Source organism: Nelusetta ayraudi, unplaced genomic scaffold, assembly GCF_046127955.1.
Source record: "Nelusetta ayraudi isolate G7.1 ecotype Tasmania unplaced genomic scaffold, CSIRO-AGI_Nayr_v1 ptg000016l, whole genome shotgun sequence".
Classification (NCBI taxonomy): Eukaryota; Metazoa; Chordata; class Actinopteri; order Tetraodontiformes; family Monacanthidae; genus Nelusetta; species Nelusetta ayraudi.
In genome coordinates this window covers 3,348,394-3,368,079 of record NW_027466066.1, presented here as the reverse complement: position 1 = coordinate 3,368,079, position 19,686 = coordinate 3,348,394, and the positions used below count along the sequence as shown (strand labels likewise).

At 48.1% G+C, this 19,686-nt stretch overlaps 1 protein-coding gene across 2 annotated transcripts in view; it reads right to left on the bottom strand.

Moving 5' to 3' along the window:
- LOC142886743 (protein kinase C beta type-like) overlaps positions 1 to 19,686 on the bottom strand; it is an 85,940-nt gene that overhangs the window by 25,134 nt on the left and 41,120 nt on the right. For both annotated transcript variants that reach the window (XM_076023877.1, XM_076023876.1), the window contains exons 7-15: positions 18,586 to 18,720; positions 16,811 to 16,907; positions 12,534 to 12,671; positions 6,514 to 6,687; positions 4,280 to 4,371; positions 2,649 to 2,711; positions 2,118 to 2,256; positions 1,541 to 1,621; positions 1,115 to 1,222 (exon numbers count right to left, since the gene is read on the bottom strand). In XM_076023877.1, the coding sequence (XP_075879992.1) occupies positions 1,115 to 1,222; positions 1,541 to 1,621; positions 2,118 to 2,256; positions 2,649 to 2,711; positions 4,280 to 4,371; positions 6,514 to 6,687; positions 12,534 to 12,671; positions 16,811 to 16,907; positions 18,586 to 18,720 (1,027 nt within the window). The remainder of the gene's footprint in view (positions 1 to 1,114; positions 1,223 to 1,540; positions 1,622 to 2,117; positions 2,257 to 2,648; positions 2,712 to 4,279; positions 4,372 to 6,513; positions 6,688 to 12,533; positions 12,672 to 16,810; positions 16,908 to 18,585; positions 18,721 to 19,686) is intronic.

The window sequence follows — 19,686 nt, the reverse complement described above, 5'->3', positions numbered from 1 at the left end:
GGCAATGCACGCTCTGACGTGGTGGAATTTTGGGGTTCATCGCTGTCATCAGTTTGGGGGTAAATGGGGAAGACTGACAGCTGGAACAAAGCAGTCGTCAACATACGAGATACTTGTATAACAGTAGCTAGTATACGCTACAAGATTATGCTATTGCAATGATTTGTGCTATGAATACATGTTATAATAATCAACAAAAACCATAAAACAAATTTGTATTTAGATGAATCAGATTCGCCTGCAGTCTGAACGCAGCCTCATTCATGCCTCTCTGCTTCAGCCATGACCCTAAAATTCAAGGATAGTTGTGAGGAACAGGAGACGTCCTCACTGTGTTGAAAGCACATCCTGTCCTCTGAAGGCCTATTTGCAAGAACACACACACACACACATACACACAGGTACAAACACTAACATAGATACACTGGAAGGTTTGGAAGTGTCGGGGCATCATCGGTGCGCCGGCAGGTCTATTCTGAAGAGTTTCCACAGTGAACTGAGTACAGTGCACAATCTTGGGCTATTAAACCAATGCACTGTGCGTGTGTGTGTGTGTGAGTGTGTGTGTGTGTGTGTTTGTGTGTGTGTGCACGCTGCTCTAAGTGCGAGGGGAGGAAAGAGGACGGGGGGGAATCTTTGTGTGCTCGTGTCTGTGCGCGGCAGAGATAGAGGGGTGGTGGTGGTGGTGTGGAGGGGCGCACAATGAAAAAAAAAAAGGGGAAACAGCAGCTTAACAATGAGCACTGTGGGAAGGAGAAGGACGGCGAAAGTGAAGCATTATTGTAACAGAGGGTGGGGGGGGCGGGGAAGGAGAGATGGAAGAAGGACAGATAGCACGGAGCCGACAAAGTTGTCCCACTCCAAATAAATGTTCCTCCACAAAGGTTTTAATTATGCAGATAATTTCAATGTTCCTCTCTCCCGTCCTCCCTCCTTTCCGTCCTTCACCTCCTCCCCCTGCGCCTGCCTGCTCCTCGCATCCTTCCAGCCCCGCTCCTAATGTCCTCGCTGTGTGGTGAGTGTGCAAAAAAAAAAAAAAAAGAGAAGAGAAGAGAGAGCGTTTCTCTTTCTTTTCGGGGGAAAAGCCAGGAAGGACCTCGTGCGTCTCACTCACCCCTTTACAGATGGCCACGGCCTCCTTGGACATGGACTTGGGGTAGGAGACGTGGTGCTCCATGATGGACTGAAAGAGCTCGTCCTCGTCCTCGCCGTCGAACGGAGGCTGCGGACGACGGAGCGCAGTTTTGGTTGTGCAAGCGCGGTAAACTCATCGCAATCAGAAATCAGCAACCCTGTTTAATATGCGGGATTTGTAAATGTCACGCCGAACCCTAACAATTATTAATGCCATGAGAGGAAAACTCATCAAGGGGTGTAATTTAATCACTAACCTTTCCTTACACAATGTCATATTTAAGGGCTATAATGACGAGTGTTTGCTATTCAAATCTTGTACGGGGGTTTTTTTTTTTCTTCTTTTTTTTGAGAACCTCTCCTCGCCACACGCGCAGTAACACAGGAAGACAAGGCTTTGACCGACCTGCCCAGCCAGCATCTCATAAAGCAGCACGCCGAAGGCCCACCAGTCCACAGATTTCCCATAAGGCTGGTATGCAATAATCTGAAACACAAGGATTTTGGTCAGGAGCGACATCGTCGCCGCTACTGTCACAGAGGCACCGGTGGAGGGAGAAATTCAAGCCAGCGTTAAAAATGAGAGTTGGGAGTTCACCTCTGTGAGCACAGTTTAGCTTCTGAGGTCTTAGACTGGAACAATGCGGACAATAATACCAAAAATCAAACATGCAACTTGCTAGCTAGTCCCCAAAATTATGTTAATTTGGGATTCAAGCACATTATCCAATTGGCAGCATCAGATTGAAATTTTGAATAATCCATTACCAAGAAGAGACAGACAGTAACTCATCCAACATGCAATGGCACAAAATGTAACAGCCCAAAGTCTGACAGTTGTAAAACAAACACCGACCGCTATTTTCCCACCATGTCTGAAATGCTGTTTTATTGTATACAGCTCCAGTTTCTGATCAGTGTGTTAAACCCCTCAGTGAGAGTGAGGCACTCAGAACCTTGGTTACATTTCCTCCATGCGTTACCTCAGGTGCTATGTAGTCGGGGGTCCCGCAGAAGGTCTTGGTGGTGATGCCATCCTGCATGTTCTCTTTACACATGCCAAAGTCGGCAATCTTGATGTGACCCTCGCAGTCCAGCATCACGTTGTCCAGCTTCAGGTCCCTGCAAGCGGGGTTACAGTTGACTCATGACCAAACAGGAAGTACTCAAAATAGTCAAGTCTGATTGGGCAATGGGTTGAATGATGCACAGACTAGTCCAACCTAAACCAATTCAGGTTGCAAAAACTTATTTACAACCGCACAACCGGCCTTATGCAACAATTTAAATACATTCTGATGCAAGTACATTTTAACCAATTTGTGCAAAACACTTTAAAACTCATTTCTATTTGTCTATCTATCTAATTGGCAGCTCCACAAATCTGGCTTTCATAATTTCTTAACATAACAAATATGATGTCCAATAGCTTCCTCAGTGCTGGTGGAAGATGTTGCAACCAAGATAGAAGAGACAAAAGAATGCCTGTGCAACTTTGTCAGGGTGGAGGTTACCTATAGATGATGCCCTTTAGATGCAAGAAGAACAGGCCGATGGCGATCTCAGCTGCGTAGAATCTGCACACACACGAACGGAAACAAAACCCTTAATTAAAGCGGCAGACGGACAAAGGACAGCCAAACAAACAGATAATTCATGTGCGTGTACGTGCGCGCGTGCATGTGTGTGTGTGTGTGTGTGTGTGTGTGTGTGTGTGTGTGTGTGAGTGTGTGTGTCTGCAAAAAGGTCAGTGCTGTCTCTTCAAGGCCAGGGAGCAGCTGATAAGATCAACAGGAGGAGTCTGAACACACTGACCGGGCAGTCTACTGTCGGACCGTGTGTGTGTGTGTGTTTGCAAAGTGTGCCAGTTGTGCAGAATACGCACATTTCAGTTTTTATTGTGCGTTTTTATCGGCAATCTGAGTGGAAAACAGCTGCACCAGGAAGACATGCGATGCAAATTTAAAAACACACAAGTGCTAAACCCAGGAAATAAAAAAAAAAAAAACCCTTCACAGGAGGTAGATCACTTCAGTTCAACTCTAAAATTTCGCTCATCCATCTTGCCAGGCTCTAACAGGAAGTTGTTTTTTTTCGCACGGATTGATGATCGAGGATTCCGTCATCGATCCGACTTCCCTTCAGTTGTGACAAAACTGTGAGGAGGCGCTATTTGCCACCCTTGTGAAACAGAAACTCAAGATAAGAACTGAAAAATGAAGCAGAGGAAGCAGTTTAGCTACAGCTAAAGAGGTTAGCGTGGAGACAGCAGGAACAGCAAGTGTTCCCATGAAGGGCACATCGCGTTGCTTTGCTAATCCCGCCCTCCCCTTCTTCCCACCAAAAGACAACCAACAAATCTGATTGTGCTACTTCGCCTTCCCTTTTACAGGCATATGTGGTTTTTAACAAGACGGACACACAAGAGAAAAATAATATTCCATCTGGTGCGCTAGCCGCTGACTTCATCGGCATGTAGCACACAGCAAGATATCTCGACTTTGGGTCGATATGTATTACATTTAGAACATGTTGATCGCCTTGGATTTAAAAAGAAAAAAAAAGAGAAGTTCTACCCCCCCCCCTCGACTCGCCCTTCAGCTGCCTAAAGCCTCCGCCGGAGGAAAGCAACTCTAATTCCCTGTAAAGTGGATGAAGGGCAAACTCCTCCGCGCCTCTCGCCTCTCCCTGACAGCTGGCTTGTCAAACGCGTCAGCCCGCCGGGTTTGACTTCCGCGCCGGCGATCTCGCCGGAAAACTTTAATTATTATCTGCGGTTCGGGAGGAATTCAACCTGCACGCTGGAAACTGGCAGGCGGAGTCGCTCCCGCTCCTTTGAGGTTCCCCCTCTCGCACAAGCGTGGTGGTGCGCCAGCCAGCCAGCCAGCCAGCCAGCCAGCCAGGGCGAGCCACGCGTTTCGGCCCCGCCGGGGACGACTCATCCGTCACCTGAGCCCCCCCGTCAGTCTGCTGATGGCTCATTCAGCCTTGCCACAGCCTTGTTTTTTAAAAAATAAAAGCGTTAGCCAAACTGCGAGCACCTGGCGGCCGCCGGATTAAGATTTCGTGTTGCGATGAAATAAGAATCTAAAGCTGCTTTTGCGTGTGTGTCCGTGTGTGTGTGTGTGTGTGTGTGTGTACTCACACAGCGTGGGGCTCTTTGAACTTGCCGACCTGCTGAATCTGATACATGAGATCCCCTCCATTTATGTACTCCATGACGAAGTACAAGCGGTCCTGCGGAGGGTGGAGGGCAGGGGTGAGAAAAGCAGGATAAACACGCTTAAAAGAGATGCTTTTGAAAACTAGCAAATTCAGCAAGAGACCAGGTTCCAGGGGGTTGTTGGTGGGGGGGCTTATGAAGATTGATAGGTCATATCGCAGAGGAGTGACGGACAAGCGGCGGGAGAAGGGGCCGGAGGATGGCGAGGAGCGAGAGGTGATTGGGTTGTTGTCTTGCGCGTCCAATCAGCCCTCAGCCGAGAGAAGACAGCAACTCCAATTTAAGACCTAATTCTCCTCCATTATCTACAGAAATTGCCAATATGGTACAGTGTTTGAGCGAGTCTGAGGGGATTTGGCGTTGGACATCTGTGAGTGTGTGTGTGTGTAAGTGAGTGAGAGTGAGTGAGAGAGCAGAGTCACCATTGTTTAGCGGCGTCGGGTGTTTGTTTCTTGATAAGCGAGTGGCCAGTTGCAGCGCTGAGCGACTCCAACGCCCTTGCCTGCACTTGCTGCGCAACACATATGATTCAAACCGGGTAATGTTGCTGTTCATTATTTGTCCTTGTATGTGCGTGTGTGTGCACAACAAATTGCGGCCAATTCCCGTCGATGGGTGACTCTTTTGATAGGTCAGCTTTACACGTCCGGCCTTTAAGCAGAACCAATCAGTAGCCGCGTTTCCATGACAGTTTTTCACAGAACAAAAACTATATTTCTAAAGTTTCGACAGAGTACAATTGCGACTTGCAGGTGTTCCCATTGAATGGTGTGAAGGTCATTAGCCGTAACTCTTGTAAAATCTCGTCCCACAAGAATTACGAGAATTCTCGCGGGACGTGACTCTCGTAAAAAAATATGTTTTCTTTTGTTTGTATACCGTCCAGAATGCTTGTTATATTTTTCTTGTAAAAAAAACCCCAAACATTCTGTCCCTTCCTCCATCCAAACACAACGTGCCATTTTCACTTGAAGTGTACTGGTCGCGTGACCCCCGTATGTGAAATTCGGTGATGCCTAAATGCGAATAAACGTTTCCATGACACTTTTGCAATACACCTTCACATCGATACGTCGGAAAAACCAGCTCATGAGAACCTTTTAGCGATGTTTGAGAGTTTTTTCCCCGAAATTTAGGTGTTTCCATTCCCGGGTTTTTTATTGCGATATTTAGGTTTTGCACAATTCTAGGGGGCTATGGAAACGTAGCTTATGTCAACTAACATTTCTCTTAATAAAGGGGCAGTATGTGCGAGACCAGTGAGCTCCGTTTATCATCCTGGCTCGAGTGAAACGCAAGCGCGGGCTGCGAGGTCCGGCTGGGAGCCTGGTGACGGCTGGCGAGATGAGCGGGCGGCCAGTGAGGCTCTGCCCTTCAGCGGCAGGAAGTCTGCGCGGTGGCTCACTTCATATCAGATGTCGTGCGGAGGTGGCCGGGCCCCCACGGGCAGATGGTTGTCAGATCAGGTTGTAGGTCAGGATTGTTTAGCCACATTGCAAGCAAGCAAAGTATCTTTTCTTTTTTCTTTTAAGCGGAGTCCACTGACAGCGTTAAATTGTGGGAAAACTGATTTCTCGTAAATATTATTAGTATTTTGCTATTGGATATTGTTTGTCTTTGAATATCGCAGTATAGTAGAAATAATTGTAACATGCAACTTGGCCATGGAACCAGAAGCTCATGTTCCTTCCTGTTTTGGTTTAACAGAAACAGGAAGGAACAAAGACCAGGCATGGGCAAACTACGGCTCGGGGGCCGTACGCGGCCCGTTAGGCATTTCAATCCGTTTTTTTTTTTCAGCGTTTTAAGAGTCATCTCAATAAAGAGCTCTTGAAGTTTAGAAGCTTCAAAGATTTTGTTGTAACGCTTTATGATATATTTTTCCTCCTATGAGGTGGGTCACCAAAACATCCATCTATCCTGCTCCATCCCCTCGGTCACATTTTAGAACCCATTTTGGCCCCACCAGTCAAAAAAGTTTGCCCACCCCTGGTCGAGACTGAAAATCTCTTCGCTTTAAACCCAGAGGTTCTCGTTCTTGTTGATGCATTCAACGTGATTAATCACGCAATTAAAGACGATTAATCTTCGACTTAAACATAAAAACGACATGTTATCGTTGAATCCCGCGAGGCCCTGTGTCACCGGCCACCCACCATGGTCTGGAAGGTGGAGTGGAGCTGCGTCAGGAAGGGCGGCTTGCCGGACAGCGCCAGCACCCTCTTCTCCACCATGGTGCATTCCACGTCATCGTCCTGGATGACCACGTCCTTCTTCAGCACCTTCACGGCGTACAGGTCCTCCGTGCCTTTGCGCTCCGCCAGCATCACCTGGAGACGGGGGAAGGCAAAGGGAGAGGGCGGGCGTCATTCGTCGGCGCAGGAATAAATACAGAGGTCGGGGACAAAATGAAGTGGATGGAAGAGGCGAAGGGAAACACATTTGTGGCGTTATTGATCAGCCAAAGGACAAACTAATAATAAAAAAGACTGAATTTGATTCGCAGAAATTTGAGTCAAAACGCTTCCCACAGGGTGAAAACAACCCTCACTGTCAACAGCACCATTGAAAAATTCAAACACCCTCATCCAACCACCTCACAGGCAGCGGAAATGAAGGCAATCGGCTGGAAATTTCTGCTTCCTCTCGACGTCCTGAAGACTCTCCAGCCTCTCTCGGCCCCATTATGAATACAAATGACAAAGAAAAGGTGGCAACGGGTGAATTGGAGGAGAAAAGGAGGATTATTACCCATTCTTTTTTTTTTCCTCCGTTCGGGCCATGCGGAGTTGGGTCAGGCGGGTGAGCGGCGGGGGAAGAGGATTTAAAAAAAAAAAAAAAAAAAAAAGGGGGGGGGGAAGGCTGGAGATTCAGTGAATCAGGTCGTTCTCCAGAAATCACACAGACACGGTCGGGCCAGGCAGTCTCTGAACATGTGATCAATTCCTGTGAGGCTGACAGCTGTGTTTCACAGGGTTATGTGTGTGTGTGTGTGTGTGTGTGTGTGTGTGTGCGTGTGTGTGTGTGTGTGCGTGCGTGCGTGTAATCAGCAGTTTTTAAATGACTTGCAGCCAAGGTCACACTCGGCCTGCTTAGTCCCTCAAACAGAGGAGTAAGCACTAATGTCCCGTCTTTATCAAAAAGGTATCCACCTCTCAGTCCTCTCCCTGTCCTGCGGTGCTGCTCTGCCCTCACCGTCCCCGCCGCTCTTCACCGCTCTTCATTACCATGCTGCTCGCAGTCTCCATGACTTTGAGCCGCGCCGAGACTCAGCCGCGAATAAGAGTTTGTCAATTCTGCTTTGTGTCCGGTTGACGCGAGGTGGCAAAAGTCATCACGTTTTGCACTCGAGTAAAAGTTTCGTGTTTTTATGGGTTTTTTTTTTTGGTCCGAGAGTCAACCAAAGCCAGGACAGTCATGAGAAAGAAAAAAACAAAAAAAAAGACTACGTGGCGCAGTTGTGGTGATGTGACGCCAGAGTTTGGTTAGCAGGTAGTCCTGCTTTTATATTCTGATTACTTTTCTCCTGCCACCCGTGACACACGCTCAAGGTTTTCGCACAGTTTCCGTCAGTTACCAAAAAAGTGTGGGTGGCTGCACGGAAAAGAAGAAAAGCTCAGCTGGTACTGCACAACTATTGAAAAAAGGAAAAATAAAACCTCTCCCACTTGTGAAGGACGCGCAGGATTAGCAGCGGCCGTCAGATACTGATGGGAAGTCGCTGCTTCCTCAATATCATCTTCCCAATGATACTGCTGTAACAATTTGTCTTGAAACAACGTGGAAGAACAGCAGCTGCCTGTATGCGGCTCCGCCGAGGCTAATTGACTGTCGAGACCCCGGGAAAATATATTTGATTCTATCTTGTTTTGACGGATTTTTTTTGTCTCTCGTGTTAATTTTGAAGAAGAGGGGAGCGTCCAAGAACGCTCAAACGAAGCTGAGTTGGATTGATTTATTAATGTATTTAATACAGTGTCCCTCCGTGGAGGCGGGAGACACTGATCGGGAAGGGCCGCCGCGGCAAACGAAACAAAACAGGCAGGAGCATCTGCACATACAAGAGGAAATATGCTGAGTAAGGAGGGGAAAATTAAAAAAAAATCCCCCCCCCCCAAAAAAAAACCTGCGGCCTGCTCACCTTTTGCCGAGCTGCCGTAAATTAGCGTAGCATAATCATGTAAATGAAGGAATCTATCACGCTGATTATTCTTTGTAAATTCACCAGGAACTGAGCGATTAAAGTGACCTCCTGTCCGCTTCGGAATTTATTTTTTTTGCCCCATAGGAGATTAAAAAATCAGCAGCTTCGCTATTTAGGAGGTATAAATATTCAGGCATGATAATGTAAAAAAGGTTTTGGGAACCTGCAGGAAGAGCGGAGCAGGTGGACTAAAAGACGGACGTGGCGGCCTAGCGGAGATCAGTCATCTGTCCGCCGTCCCGTTCAACGACCGGCGTGGACGAGACGCGCGGCGTCGCATACGGCGCGAGCGTGAGGGCGACGTGACGCGGCAGGAAAAAAATACAAACAGGAGCTGGAGCTGAAAGAGAGATGAAGGACACCATCTGGCCGAAACGCTCGTTTTTACGCAACCGCAAAGGACGCGGGCGGGGGAAGCAAAGCAGGCAGGCAGGCAGGCAGGGAGGGGAAGAGGACGCCAGGGTCTCACCTCCAATCAAAATGGAAAAATGCAAACGAGGAGTCGACGCATTGATGTCGGCTTCTCTCATTCTGTGTTTTTCCCCTTTTGTCGTCGAAGCTCTCGGTCACAGTTTGACCCCTAGTGGGTCCCCAAGTGGCCCCTCCATCTTGCGGCGTCCGGGCGTCACATTACAGGCGGGATTTTCTTCAACGTGGTCTTTTTTTTTTTTTTTGATATTGAGCCAATATTAGTCCAGTTTTAGGTGCAATCTGATATTTTTTATGGAGATATTTCAATATTTATTGCCATTTGTACAAGGTAAAAACAGGTTAAAACAGGTCGATGGGAATTCTCGTGTGTTTCCCGTATTTAAATAGGAAATCGATCTTTACGATTCGCAGCCAAACGCGAGTTTGTTCTTAAAACAAAAATAAAAACGTTGCCACGTTGCCCAAACACAGTTTTGCGCATTGTGAATGGGAATGACTGGGACCAAGAAGATTTGTTATGTAACAAAGTAAAGGGGGAAAAAAAAAAGTCACAACTGGGGAACAACATGGGCGCAAGTAGCTGTTGTAGCTGCTTTGCAGCGGAAGCAAAAGAAAAAGGTTGGAAATTCAAAAGCGCCTTTCGGAACGTTTTCTTTATCGGTGGAAAAAGGGCAAAAAAAAAAAGTGGGATACTCGCTTGAGCGAGTGAGCGACGGCCAGCGTGTCTCCGCTCAAGGTCGCTTTGCACGCGCTTTTGTTTTCACGAGGCGGCCCGCGTCGCCGCGAAGCGCGGCGTTTGTCCGCCACCAGCGTCCAGGCAGGAGAGAGTTGTTCATGGTCACTAGACGGAGGAGCAGCCCCCTGGGACGGGAACTGTCACATGTCGTAAATGACGCCGGCGCAGCTTCTCTGCTGACCTTGCAGAGTGAATTTAAATAGAAAAAAGACAAAGGGGGAAAAAAAAAAAAACCCCACCACAAGTCAGCGTGCTCTGCAACGCTGCCGTATCACAGTGAGATGAGTCGGGTGATTTAAAACTGTCCTAAAAGGATTGTGTCCGGCAAGACAGCAGCACGCATGATGAAGACATCTGGCATTAACACAATCAGGTGAGGTGACGGCCACAACCCCTTCGAACGCAGCCACTCTCGCTGGTTGTCCATCGATGCCTGAAGAAGGTCGGAAGGACCGAAAACCCGTGAAATAAATTTATCATTTGCACAAAGTTAGGAGTTTTTTTCTCTTCTGAGTGTCCGTGTCCGGCATCCAGGCACCTTCCCGAAGAACCCTACCCACGGATGAGCGGTGGCTTTTTTTTCTTCTTTTGGAGTGAGGTAGATAAAAGGGAAACAAAAACACGCACGCAACCTTGAACTTTGATCACCTGGATTTCAAAATTGCTTAGAGGCTCCGATTCAAAGCGTCTCGCCAGTCGATTTCATTGCTACAAGAGCCGCCCTTAAAACCACAGCAGAAGAAAAAGAAGAGGAAGAAGAAGAAGAAGAAGAAGAAGAAAACAAGAGGAGCCCAGCTGAAGACAGTGTTGCAGCAGAACTTGGTGGCACTTTTGCATGAAGACGAGAGCAACAACGACCCGATGGGAGGAAGATTTCAGAGACTCATGCGAAGAAAATGAGAAAAATCATCAATAAAACCAGAGCGACGTGCAAAAAGCCACGCGGCGTTCGATGGGTTTCTCTTTCCTTCATCCATCGGTCCGACCCTGATCTGATCCTTATTTTTGAACCAGGCCGCGCTCGCATTCATTATTCAGCGGGTTGAACGCGCTGCTTAACCCCCCTGACGTGCATCTCAAACAGAAGCGCACGTCCGCCAGCAGGATCGCAAACGACTGCGCTACGTGGGGGGAGAAAAAAAAAAAAAAACCCACGTGTCTCTCGTTGCTTTTGTTTTGTTGTTGCTGTTGCATGTGTGCGTGTGTGCGTGTGCGCGCGCGTGCGTGCGTGTGCGTGTGTGTGCATGTGTGACGTGCGTTACAAAGGGGAATCGTGGGCAGCGGCGTCGTGATGCAGATGTCCTCAGACAGTGAGGTGCGGAGAAGGTCTCCGCCTGGCACACGCACGCACAGGCGCACACATACGTGCGCGCGGCCACTGTTTGCATGCAGGTGCGCAGGTGTTTTGTGTCGCCGCGGCGCTCGTCCTCCCTGGTCGGCCGCTCCTGATCGACCCTGATTCAGTTCCTCCGTGTTGACGCATCGCTGTGGCTTTAAACGCCCGTTGCCATGGAAACAGGCAGCACCGCATGCAGGCCCGGCAGACAGACAATGTGCTCCGTCTCGCTCTCTCCTCCCTCTCTCTCTCTCTCTCTCTCTCTCAGCTGCGGCTTTACCCGTTTGATTCCCCCCCCCTCCCTTTTTTTCCTGTCCGTTCACGTCGGCCTCACTTTTCTTTTTTTTTTACCCTCCGCCCACTTCTTCGCATTCATCCCGACGTTTTCGCCCCTCCTCGGCTCATTCACGTCAACCTAGCGTCGTCGTCCGTCCGTCCCTCAGTACGTCCGCTCCTCCACCTCGGTTTCATCTCCCTGACTTCACCCGCCTCTCGCCATCTGCTCTCGCACACCGGCGGCTCCCTCTTTTCTCGTGACTCGCTTGGACGCCAGCGCTCGGAACGTCCTTGCGAGTGCGGGACACATCCAAAAAAACCCGCCTTTAACGGAAGCCACGAATCGTGTGTTTAACAGAACGCCACCGAGTTCTGCTAGCCTCGATAGTGTTGTAGTACTAGTCTTGGTCTCGGACTCACCATACTCTCTCGTCTTAATAATGTCTTGGTCTCGGTTGGTGCAGTCTCGACTACAACACAAAGCCTCGACGCTAATCTCTTTTAGCAGCAGCCACTTCTTCTTCCTGCTTCTTCTGTGGGTTTTTCCAGAGCAGCGTGGCGGCAGTAACTCCCTGCCTTTGTCAATCAATCGCCCCCGGCGTCCAATATGGCGCGTTTACGCGGCCCATAGAGCTGGCGCATTTGCAACACTTCCCATAATGCCTCTGGAACTCACGTGATGCATCAGGGCGCAACAGGCAATCGGAACGGGCCGACGTGACGCTGGGAATTAACTCTTTTTTGGTGAATCTCTGGCCTTCAGAATTGAAATTGAAAAAGATTGAAAGTCCATGACTTAAAAATGTACAATAGAAAGTTTTATCATGAAGCTTCTTTTAGGGCAAAGTTGTCCTGTCAGCCATTTAACAGCCGTTTATTTTTACATTGCTATCTTTAACTCGCATGGTTTTTTTTTGTCTGCAGTCCCACGAGTTGCCACTGGGGAAAAAAAAAAAACGCAGCGCCGCCATATTGCCAGTCTGGTATCCAATACATTCATGGCCTTTGTACTTCCTGGCCAAGGAAGGTGACCAGTTGTGGAGTCCATGGAAAATTTAGAACAATCTGAAAAAGTTTGACGTTTGAAGTTGATTGGAGAAAATAAGCAGTGGGCGGGATCTTAACAGCAGCGACAACCTGTGTGAAATACATATAGCTCGGTTGAAGGCGGCGTGGCCGTGGTCGCCCTCACCTTGCCGAAGCTGCCTTTGCCCAGCACCATCAGGAAGTTGAAGTCGGCCAGCTTCATGCGATCCTGGTTGCCATTGGAGTCGAAGCGGGAGGTGGCGTTGCCCGACTTGCCTTCCGAGTTCTTGCCGATTTTAGCTCTCTGGAGGAGGAAAGGGGGAGCGGCGTTAAGTCGCTAACAGTAAAATACAGGAGGACGGACAGGAGCACACACACACACATACACGCACGCACGCGGCCGTGAGGGATGAACTGAGCGAAACCGTCAAGAAAACAGTTCGGAGTGACGGAGGAACCTTTTCCTGTTGCCTTCCAATTATCAGCAAAGCTGAAAAATATCACATATAAAATAAACCCTGAATCAGATTAACGTATCTTGTCATATTTAATAAATCATGGGCTATTTAATATCTGGGGCTGAAACAGTTTGATTGAAGGGGAAGGATTTAAAAAAAAAAAAAGTCGGAAGGTTTTTTATTATTTTTTTTTATTTTTTTTTTTACCTTTTCAGTTCATTTGATTAAATTTATTCTGGCACTCTGGCAGTGAAAGAGAAAGTGGCCTTCTCGCCGCGACTCCTCCAATCTTTTCAATCTCCGTCGGCCGTCGACGCTATCTCTTGTTTCCGTCCTTCAGCCCCCCGGCGCCCCCCGTGCCCCCTTCCCCCAACCCCCTTGGCTAGCTTCAGGCCAAAAATTCATTTCTACTACATCTTCAGGGGAACTCGCTCGCCCTGTGACTCCAGCTCCATCTATTCACCTGAGTCTGTGACAACTTTGCTTCTCTTCCCCCTCATTTCACTATTTCTCTCTCTCTCTCGCTCTCTCCCTCGGCCCATTTGTCTCCGTCTCGACCTTGTCTAGCTCCCCTGGCCCTCCTGTCTGCGCGGCGGCAAAGCAATCTTAAAAAATCTAATCTAATTATAATCTTACTTTCCACTTTGTTAAGCCGCGCCTCAATTTAAAAGATGTTCTCGAGACGCGAACGCACACGCGCTAAGAAAGAAAGAGAAAAAAAAGAGAGGAAGGCCGGCGCTCTCCCTGAGCTGAGAGTTGTGAGATGAGTACATCTTGTCCTATCTTATCTCAAACTGCTGATCCACGGTGAGGCTCCCTGCACTCCCCTCCGTCCTGCGCACTCCTTTCTCTCGCCGCCCCGTCTTGGAAATTGCCGGGGTGAAGCATCCGAATACTCCGCCGTTCCCTGCACTGTCTGCTCTGTATGTGTGTGTGTGTGTGTGTGTGTGTACGCGCACAGTGCCTCTTATTGTGTGTGTAAGTGCTGCAACCCGTACGATTCTCGGCTCATCAATGGATAAAAGGCTCTATCTGTCTCCATCTGCTCTGACACACACACACACACACACACACACACACACACACACACACACACACACACACACACACACACACACACACACACACACACACACACACACACACACGGGCGGCTGAGTGAAGGTGTTTGTGAGCAGCAGAGCGTGCTGCAGCCGACACTCTCAGAGTGATGAATGCTGCCCTCTGACTTTCTGTCTCTGCTGCTCTGAAGTTTCAACTCGGACACGTCAGGCCACAGAATTAGCCGAGTGGGTGTGGGTGTGTAAAGTATTTTTTTTATAGTGTTCATTTTGCCCTTCTGTTTGAATTTGATGATTGAATGATTGATTTGATTTTCAGTTTGTTTGTATTTGTCGTTGTATTGTTTTATTTCTTCTGACCTGCCGGGGACTGCAGATGGAAAATAGCCTCTGGTTAATTCTGGCATGTTAAACATGCACATGTTCATCAACTGGCACTGTCCCTTTTAAATAAATAAATATATTATTTAAAATAAAATAAAACAAAAAAAATTTGGCATTTATTTAATGACACCTCCTCCTGTTCTGACAACATGGCTTTCATCCAGGATTCATCAGTTGGTGATTCATCCATTGTTACTTATGACTCATCAATTTGCTCGGCGGAGGCTCCGATGACATAAGTGATGGATAATGGTAAGTGGCCTCTGAGGTTTGTGGCGGTCTCCAACGTAAAAAAATATATATGTAAAACAGCAAGAGCAAACAAACTACGTGTGATGTCATCCAGTGTCTCAAAAGATGTGCCAGTGACATCAAAAACTGTGATGTTACCACCTGTTCACCAAGACGTTCATGTGCATGGATTAGAATACATACACGCATACGCAAAGCATTCTGGGTAAACTATCCCTTTGGGGACACTTCCTTTATAAGTGTTCCTCTTTTTCCCACTCAGATAAAGTCCAAAATGTTTTTCTTCGTTTTATTTTCCTTGCTTAATCATGTGCTTTTTATTGATGTGTGTGTGTGTGTGTGTGTGTGTGTGTGTGTGCGTGTGTTTTTTTGTTGTCATACACACAGTGAGGGGATCAGCAGAAGTCATGGCAGTGTGCAAAAAAAGAGAGAAATAAATAAAAATGAGAACAGAGTCAGGATGTTTTTCTATTTGTTCTTTAGCTTTCAGTTTAGCTTCTTCAAACTTCTTCTCCACTTGTGGGCGAGGGAGATAGATATGAAATGCGTCGCTCCCAACTGTGACAGCCCCGTGTGTTTACTCATGTGACCTTGACGGTGAAACAGGTCGAACGGAGGCAACGCAGGTCGTGTTACCAATATGTGAACTCTTCCTCTGTCTGCAGTGTCTGCGAGCGTCTTTGTCTCTAGAAGATGCTCCTTGTGTGTGTGTGTGTGTGTGTGTGTGTGTGTGTGTGTGTGTGTGTGTGTGTGTGTGTGTGTGTGTGTGTGTGAGCGAGTGTGTGAGCGAGTGTATGCGTCCGATGGCTCCCCCCCCCCCCCGAGATTATGTCTCAGTGAACGTCTGAGGACCGTGTGACCTTGAAGAGATGGAGGGAAAGGGAAAACAGATAGAGGAAGAGGAACACACTGGGGCCCACTGAAGGTGACGGAGGACAAAGCAGATACCAGAGGAGGAGGAGGAGGAGGAGAAGAAGAAGAAGAAAAGAGAGGGAAGACATGGAAGAGGAAGACACACAGTTCTCACATCTGTATTTGACACATCAGTTGAAGCAAAACACTATTTCAGTACAATAGTCTGAAAGAGGAGACTCTGAGGTCACATAAACACGAGTTTTTCTAGAGAAAATGTGAATTGTGCCGATTTGTACCACACAATGTGAGTGTTGGCCTCCAGGAGTGTCTTTTCTTTCATTCTCATGACTCTTGACGTTGCAGTTTCTCACTGAAGGCATCAAAAGTACTGATTGAACACACATGGAATTATGCAGGAAACAATAAAAGTGTAAAATAACTCAAACACGTTTTTCTATTTAAGTTCTTCAAAATAGCCGCCTTTCATAACCAGCATGTTTCGAGTTATTTAACAGGTTTTTCTTTGTTACATAATTACATATATCTTGCTCATGTATTTGATGTCTTCAGTATCTGTCTGCAGTGTGGAAAGGTGTAGAGATTGAAAAAAAAAAATTGCATGAGGAAGTGTGGCCAAACTTTTGACTGGGAATGTAATATAGAACAAAAAAAACGAATTAGCTTTGTGCTTAGCTAACAAATAAATGCTAATCAGTCAGCTCGATGTGCATCGGTAGTATTTGGGTTTTGTCACCTGTGGATTTTCCAGTCTGACGTTAGGATTATTATTTAGCATTTCCAGTGTGTCCTCTAAACAAACGGACCTCTTGTATATTTTGATTTACGAAATAAAAAAGTGGCTGAAAAGCTAATCTTCCCAGACGGAAGCGTCACCTGGCTCTGCGACCACCACGTTTCCTGGGCGGCTCGAGCCTTTTGGTGGCTTCGTGTCAGAACAACAGAAGGAGAGGTGGTGAAAAAAAGAAGAGAGTGAGAGAGTGAGAGAGGGGAGAAGCTCAACAGAGCAGGGTTCCCCTCTCCACTGCCAAATGTGTTAATGAGTGGGCCTACCGGTCTCTCTCACACACACACACACACACACACACACACACACACACACACACACACACACACACACACACACGCACACACACACACACACACACACAAAGGTCTGGACCTGCAGTGTGCCAGACCGGATGGTAGCACGAATGCGCCTGCCAACTGCTAACAGCTCTCCTAGAGAGGCTCTCATTCAGTCCCACACACACACACACAGTGGGCACACGCTGCCCCACACATGCCGACACATAGCGGGCACGCGTTCGCAAATGCTCTCACGTTAAAAAAATAAACAAATAAAAATAAATAAATACGTAAATAAATAAAATAAAAATCCACACACCAGTGGACTTTCTCTCTCCCGAACGCACCTCGAATTTCTGCCGGAGCTCCTCGTTGCCCTCCTCCCCCTCCGGAGCCACGGGGACGTTGAAGTACTCGCCTTCTTCCTGGGAGAGCAGCTTGAACCTGCAGCGGGGAGGGTGGTGGAGGGGGTGGGGGTGCGGGTTGGTGTTCACAGCGCGATCAATTCCCAATTAGCTCACGCAATTTAATCGTTTTTTTTTTTGTTTTTTGTTTTTTTTCCCGCGTCCGCCGACGGCCCGGGCGGCTTACAGTTAGCGCGCTGGATTCGAAACGGCGGAGGGCTCGGAGGATAAAAAGGTGATTATTCAAGCCATTCATTCTGCTTCACGCCCATCCGACGAGACGTCCTCGCAAGAAAAAGACAGTTTATTAAAATCGATACGGGGAGAATTCTTTTTTTTTCCTCCGCCCCGTCTGATGCCGCCGCCGCTGCCTCGCGTCTCTTTCGGCGCCACCGTTGCAATCGCAATGAAGCGCTTGGCAACGGCCGTTTATGCTTTGGTGACACAACTTGTCACTCTGCTGGGGAAACTCTCTTTTGCTGCTTCCCTGGAAAGTTCCCGGAAGACTGAGGCTGCTGAGTTTGGGCCGAACAATTGCAGAGTGGCATCACCTGCGCTTTTGGCCTTTGATGGCCAGTCTCTCTCTCTCTCTCTCTCTCTCTCTCTCTCCTCTCTCTCTCTCTCTCTCTCTCTCTCTCTCTCCCTCTCTCTCTCTCCCTCTCAATCAAAGTCTTTCGAGATGATGACGTCGCTTTAAACGAACTGCCTTTGCCAACAAATATATGGCGTTGCCATTTAGCCGGGCGGCTGGTGGAGATTACGCGGCGAGCGCGTCGGGGTCGCGATCAATTCTCAGCACTCACGAATCTCCCGCGTGCTGGGAATCCTGATAGAGCGACCAGGTGGGTTAACAGTGTTTTAATACGTATATATTTATACACAAATCGGGTTTTGATTAAATGCCACGTCTGTTTAGCGGCAAAGGCACGTTCGATGAAGGTGATCTGGCTGCGTGTGTGTGTGTGTGTGTGTGTGTGTGTGTGGAGGTATTGCAGGGCTGCAGGGTTTCTGCCTTTAAACCTCAGCTCTCTCTCTCTCTTCTCTCTCTCTCTCTCTCTCTCTCTCTCTCTCTCTCTCTCTCTCTCTCTTCTCTCTCTCTCTCTCTCTCTCTCTCTCTCTCTCTCTCTCTCTCTCTCTCTCTCTCTCTCTCTCTCTCTCTCTCTCTCTCTCTCCCCTGGCGACTGGTGCCAGCAGCCGCGAGGCTTTGGGGCGAGCGAGCGAGGGAGAGAGAGAGAGAGAGAGAGAGCGACGCTCCCTCCTCCTCTTTGAACGTCAGCTTTTTTTTCTCCCCCCCCCCCTGTTCCTTTAACGGCGTCTTTCTCGCCTCCTCCGCCACCTTAAACACCGGCATCTCGTTAGGAGGCCCTGACAGAGCGCCGTCAGCAGAAAGAGGAGAGGAGGCGGGAGATGGAGGGATACGGAGGCGGGGGCGGGGAGGGGGAGGGAGGCAGAGCGGTTTGGCACGGGGGCCGGGGGGTCGGGGGGCTGGGGGGGGGGCATCACCTGAGTTTGAAATTGGGGGGGATGAGGAGGAAGCTTCAGCCGGAGCGTCTCTAATGCAGCACAGTAATGAACCAGGTCACCTTCACCCACACACACACACACACACACACACACACACACACACACACACACACACACACACTGTCGCTGTGCCTAGCGGCTTCCCGTCCGTCCGTCCGTCCGTCCGTCCATCCACCCCTCCCCACACTTCTCACCATCCGTCCACTCCTTGCTTCTGGAGCTCCGAGATGCCGAAGGACAGCGAGCCCATGAAGTCGTTGCGGCTGGTCAGGTCCCAGTCCCACACCTCCACCGACAGGCGGCGGTCCTTATCGTACTCCTTCAGGTGGCTGGGGAGCAGAGAGAGGCGAGGTGGGGATCAGCGGCGGGGCGACGCCTCGCTGGGAACGTTTAAGCTTCTCTTCACTATTGCACAGAGTTTTCACATCTCCGGTTTGCGGACTGGTGCAAAATTAACTGCATCCCACTCCATTGAAATTGCCTAAAGGAGAAGAATAGAGTCCATCCATCTCTCTTTTTTTTGTAAACTATATTTTAAACTTTATTACTATTTTATTATTATATATATATATATTTTTTTTTAAATAAATGAAATAATAATAGAATAGTAATAATAGTACTTGTTTGAATCCGGAACAGGAGGAAGCAGAGCTTTTCTAGTCCTATCCCAATATTGACATATATCACAAATAATACATAATTATTACAAATGATCGAAAAGACAAAAAGAAAAAAGAAAAAAGATAAGAAAAAAGCAAAAAGAAAGAAAAAATCTATCTATCTGATAAAAACCTCTATTGGCTGTCAGAACACTGCATTTTCATTAGCCCTCTGTTTACAGCCTCCCATAAAATCTTCTGGGTTCAGGCAGATGGTTTCCTTATCTTTCTGCACGTTTGAAGGGATAAAAGCAAGCAGCAAGTGAAGGAGTTCTCAGAACTGCAGCGAGCTATCAGTGACTAATCAGAGCCCTATGTGACATCACAAAGGGGTACGTGCTGCAGCGCCTTCTCTCAAAGTCCAAGCACAAGAGGCACAGGTTGGATTTGTGTTCATTTCCAGTCTTTCGACAGCTCCGTTGCGCCTGCAGCTCTTCGAAAACAAGCGGTTAAAGTGAATTTTGGTTCATTGCAGAACTTCATTTTCTGCCGTGCGAACGAACCCTCAGGCAGAAACACACCCGCTCCCTTCCTCAACATGCCCAATATATACAGCGTACGAGTGGCCCGTCATCTTTTCATCTCTCCCAGCTCACTGGGAGGGTGAAAGTAAAATAAAGAAATAATACGCCGCGA